The sequence below is a fragment of the Protomyctophum parallelum genome, assembly GCF_964188405.1.
Source record: "Protomyctophum parallelum genome assembly, chromosome: 22".
Classification (NCBI taxonomy): Eukaryota; Metazoa; Chordata; class Actinopteri; order Myctophiformes; family Myctophidae; genus Protomyctophum; species Protomyctophum parallelum.
Window position 1 is genome coordinate 2,971,966 of NC_139714.1, and position 5,737 is coordinate 2,977,702.

Sequence of the window (5,737 nt, forward strand, 5' to 3'; positions counted from 1 at the left end):
AATTATATTTGGACCTCAATAAAAAAAATCGGTTGATTCTACAATTTACAATTTAGGTATTTAGCAGACAATATTTATCCAGGGCGACTTATCCAGTAAGCAAGGCAAACACATAGGCCTACATCTAATGCATAGAAACAGTGTAGTGCCTCAGTGTCTACGTTTCCAGTAGTGCCACAGGTCTATAGGTCAGGCCAAGAGGGGCTGTTCCATTGTTGCGCTCTGTGCAGTTTACGTACAGGAACCCAGGGACGTGTTATCGCAGTGATTTAAGGCCCCTGTCATTGGACTGTGACCCTTGCGTCAGTGGTTTCATCACGACCACATGGCCCGTGGCCGTTTTACCAGAGTCCCTCCTAATCAGGGTCAATGGTTTAAGAGCCCACTTTGTATATGAGGGGGATGGAATAAAAGCACCTCGATGTCTCAACTTTACCTTTAAGTGCACATGACACCGCATGCATATTGTAGCTGCCAGGCAGAAAGCCCATAACGTATTTTTGAGCTTATATATCTGATATTTTTGCTACTTTTGAATTATCTTGAAAAGCAACCATTTTGGACATTATGAGGTTCCCACCTGACAGAGACGATAGAGATAATGGAAATGGCAGACAGAGAAAAAACCTAAATGCTTTACCGTGTTATCAACATAAAGGGTTTTAAATGATTGTAGGGGGCACTACTTTCTCACAGATAAATTGCGTAATAGTTGGGAAAACATTTGACAATGCCAACTATAGTCTCAATGTGTCTACTTTGAGAGCTGTCAGAACAAGGAGGTCCCGAATCCCGAAGCTCCGCCCAGCCACCTCGGAAAATAACGAGTCATAATAGCGTGTCACTGCGGAAATCTCAAGACGCCAACCCATAGAAATGCAATGAAAAGTGATTTTGATATTAAGCGCTCTACAATACATAACTTTGTTGTAACGAGACTGTTCTTGCAATATTCATAGTGAAACAGAGCTAGCGTCGGTGGCTAGATCTGCACTCTGCAGTCGCGAGCACATCTATTTAACAGACAATTTTCAGTTGATCACTGATCATACCAGAGAGGGTCGTTAATAGCTCTATACACAGTGTGATATATAATGTCATTCATCCATGAAAAATACATGAAACACGCTAATAAGCTATACTATAGCATCCCACGTGCAAATTAAATAATGTAATTGCATTGGGAGTTGGATGGATCCCTGATGGATCCCTGAGTCTTTTACTGGTTGAGTTCAAGGACCCTGAACCTCTAATACGTTTTGTCACATGTACATGTTCCCAAGCAAGGAACAATGTGAGTGGAAGGGAGCATGTGGGATTCTATTTTCAAGAGAGGATTTGCTTCATTAAATGAAGCCAAGGCACATTCATGCTTGAATTATGCTCTGCCGTACGTCTGCTCATTGCAAGCTGGAAATTGCTGTCGCGGATGTGTCACGTTGCGAGTTTGTAGGTTGGCTGTTTGGGGCACACAACACAAACACAAAATATAAATCGGTCTTCAGGCAGAAAAAGATGGACTGCACGCATTCATTTTGGTCCCTATCCTATGCGCTGCTCTGCATCTCTGCCGGCGTTCATTTGTCTTAATTAGGGAACATCCGTTTAGGTTATGCAGCCTGTAAATTTACCAGGACCTCCCTGCCTCTTCACTTCACTCCGAGTCCTACCTTTTTTCTCTGATCCTTTTATCCCCCCAACCTGTTTCTCTCTATTTGTTGGGTCTCAGTTTCTCAGCCACTACAAAAAAGCGAAAACATCTTCAAAATGAAATTAAAATCTATGCCACCCCCTCTCTGTCTACATAACGTTCCATCTCTCCCTGTTTTCTCTCCCTTTCAGTTTCTCTCACGATCCCTGTTACCTTTTTTCAAGTCTATTTTCTGCCACGCTGAGAATTGTCTCATCAGTCTCCTTGACTGATGATGATGATGATGATGATGATGAAGATGATGAACTTTTTCTTCTTATTCGCAGTCCCTTGCGGTGGAAGTAATGACATAGCTTCTGCTGTGATGAAATTTGTAAGGTCACATCTGGAATTCACCTGTCGAAGAATACAGGGAGTATAGCTGCACAACACTCGTATAGCCCCCGATCCCAATATTTCATTTTGGACACATGCGACAGAAAATGGCAACAGATTATAGGCTGCCTTCTTCAGACTGAAGAGATCTCGTGATGATGAGTGGCATACAAATACACAGATGAGAAAATAGCCGATTTGCTCAACAATGACGTAAATTCTCCATTCATTGTCAAAGGAAATTTTATGTTTGAGTAAGACGAAAATCTACACTAATAGCTGAATATAGGAGGGGCTAGCGCCCCTCAATACTAAAAAACACTTAATAATAATAATAATAATAATACTATTAATAAAAATTCACACCCGTGTGAAGTGAGTGGCACTCTTGTACTCGTCATACATCATCCACTAAAACATTTATATACTTCTGCATGAATTAATTTGTCAACTTATGTTATTATCTTTTAACCATAATACAATGTTTTAAAAAAACCTCATCTTTTCACCATGGCAAAAAGCTGTATATAGGTGGGGCTAGCGCCCCTCAAAAACTCATCATTTCACCATGATTATGTAAGATGAAAACTGAATTTAGTTGCTGCACTGAGTTTATGTCAGTCTATGACAGTTAATGTTTGTGTTAGGAATAGCCGATTTGCTCGTCTACATAATTATGACGTAATTCTTCCTTTCATTGTCAATGGCATTTAATGTTTGTTTTTCCACAAACATTTGTTCAGACACAGACACTCCTTTCATTTTCAATGGGTTAGACAGGAAATATGACAAGAAAGCTGTACATAGGCGCCCCTCAAAAAGGGAAACCGCTGCGACCATGAGTATCATTGGCCCAGCTCTATTTCGTTTTTTACAACTACGCCAAATCTCTTCACCAAAAATAGGCGATCTACAAGCTTGCCAGGGTGTTGTTTGCATGGTAACGGTTTGTGTTTTGTGTGATGTCACCTTATAGGCTGGTCAGCCTATAAGGTGTAGGTTGGTAGTTCAGAGATGCAGATGCAGATGTAAAGAAAAAAAGTTTTGGAGGAAAGGGCTGCAAGCAGAAGATATCAACCAGACCAAAAAACAAACAACATTTATAGTGCACTTTCACCAGCACAAGCCCCTTTTTGCATTTGGAATAATGTCATCGGCTAAAAGGCGACTTATGCGGGACTTCAAAAGCCTTCAAGAAGATCCCCCGACGGGCGTGAGCGCGTCGCCGGCAGAGAACAACATCATGCTTTGGAACGCCGTTATTTTCGGACCTGTGGGGACGGCGTATGAAGAAGGAACGTTTAATCTCGTGCTGGAGTTTCCCGAAGACTACCCTACCAAGCCTCCCAAAGTTAAGTTTGTCTCGAAGATGTTCCACCCGAACATTTATGCAGATGGTAGTATATGTTTGGACATCCTTCAGAACCGCTGGAGCCCGACTTACGGCGTCTCTGCCATACTCACCTCCATCCAGTCCTTATTGGACGAGCCCAACCCCAACAGTCCAGCCAACCACGAGGCGGCCACGCTTTATAATGAAAACAGGCGGGAGTATGAGAAGAGGGTGTCTGCCACCATAGAGGAGAACTGGGTGCAGGACATGCCTGAGCTGGGTGAACACGCCTAACTAATGTCTGAGCTGGGCGAACACGCCTAACTAATGTCTGAGCTGGGTGAACACGCCTAACTAATGTCTGAGCTGGGTGAACACGCCTAACTAATGTCTGAGCTGGGCGAACACGCCTAACTAATGCCTGAGCTCGGCGAACACGCCTAACTAATGCCTGAGCTGGGTGAACACGCCTAACTAATGTCTGAGCTCGGCGAACACGCCTAACTAATGCCTGAGCTGGGTGAACACGCCTAACTAATGTCTGAGCTGGGCGAACACGCCTAACTAATGCCTGAGCTCGGCGAACACGCCTAACTAATGCCTGAGCTGGGTGAACACGCCTAACTAATGTCTGAGCTGTTGCCAAGATATTGCATGGCTTCTGGATTTTTTCCCGTACATTTCCAAATACTAACCTGCTCAGGAGGAGATACTAACCCTGAGTTCTAGGAATCCACATAACCATGCCGTTACACCTTTTGAGCTGCCAGTGCCAGTCTGCCATGCATGTCCATGGCAAAGACAAGCTGGTGTGCTCCTACTCCCACTCCCAGCGCTGAAGCACTGCTTCAAGCTGGGAATAGTGTAACTATTGGAGAGGAACATTTGAACAGTGGTCGATCAATTTTAACATTGTGGGTGTTAATGCGATATATGGATTATATATCCACCGCACTCCTCAGCCTGAAAGGCATTCCCAGTTGACATGGCATCTTACTAAATTAAACATCTTAAATCGAATTAAAGCGTAAATAGCCAATCTAACCAAAAGCTGGATGTAGGAGGGGCTTGCACCCTGTCCTGAGGTACCCTTCCTGGTCAAAAGGGGCCCTAACTGCGGCCCTGAATGCTGCAAAAAGCACCCACTCTCCCTAGTACAGTGACTTTCAAAATGTTTCATTTTAAGGACTGTTTAACTGGGTACTGGAAAACGGTACAAGTGGAAACAAATGGACCCAAACTTACAGACCCATATGTTGAGAAACAGTGTCCTACATCTAATACAGTTAGTAGATATAGGAGTGAAGCAGCTATCTACTCCTTCACTTGGAGAGGAGTCAGTTAAGTTCATCTAGTACAGATTATTCCTGGGTGTCTCTTTGGGCACCTAAGGAGGTCCCACTGGGAGGACCTTTGGGCACCTAAGGAGGTCACCACAGGGCAGACCAAGGGCCAGATGAGGTATACTGTATATCCCCCAGGAGAAAACCTGTGGCTAATGTTGCCCGGGAAAGGCAAATCTGGGACTATTGCACCCGCAACCCGTGGTAACCGTGGTTGAAGATGGACGGACAGATTTCCTGCATATATTTAACTTTTTTTCCCCCCTCTCTCCCTCTTTGTTTCCCTGTGAATGTTTGTCACATGGTGTCAATTCAGATCCACCCTCCCTTCGATCAGTCTCTCCATATTTGGTCAGGACTGATGTCATCAACAAGACATCATCCCTATGATGTCCCACATTGACAAGGAACCCATGTCGTTACTAGACCCCATCACTTTTTTATTTCATCTATCTATAAATGTGCCATATCTGTTTGTGTATATGTTTGTAATCCATGTAACTCCTTCACGTAACCCCACACTGAGTCGGTTGGACCCACGGTTAATTGTCCACAAAAGGCCTCTGCCCAGGCTTTGGACAGGGCTCCTGCCGAGGCTCCATATATGGAGTTGGCCTGTTCTGACATCACAATGATGTTCTTACATCTGCATAGACTCCATATTTGGGCATGCCTGCAAGAACTCCATATCTGGGCATAAAAGGGATAACAACTGGGTTGGGCATGCATTTGAACACACCACAATGGTGTGCAACCTTGCCCTTTATTATTCAATTGATCACACACGATCACCCCCCAACGGGCACTGTTCTAGTGATATCAAATATAGTAAGTTGCTACTGCTAACTGAACTTGTAGTAGAACACCTTATTTTCTTGTTGTTTCTTCGGCTGGATTGATGCTGCTGGTGTTCAGTTTTAGCCATGTGTTGGGGGGAACGTCATGTGGCAACCAACTACATTCCAATGCAGCAATACATTGACATGACAAAGAAAGGGGACTTTGTCATTTCTAATTTGTACTTTTGCACACTTG

General features: G+C 43.8%; 1 protein-coding gene across 1 annotated transcript; it reads left to right on the forward strand.

Moving 5' to 3' along the window:
- Window positions 1-3,197: 3,197 nt before the first annotated feature.
- On the forward strand, window positions 3,198-3,653 carry LOC310853613 (ubiquitin-conjugating enzyme E2 B-like; the record flags this gene model as incomplete). Its single annotated transcript, XM_083758005.1, has 1 exon — window positions 3,198-3,653. One exon carries the CDS (start codon window positions 3,198-3,200, stop codon window positions 3,651-3,653), a length of 456 nt encoding a protein of 151 aa, XP_083614131.1.
- Between the last annotated feature and the right edge of the window lie 2,084 nt (window positions 3,654-5,737).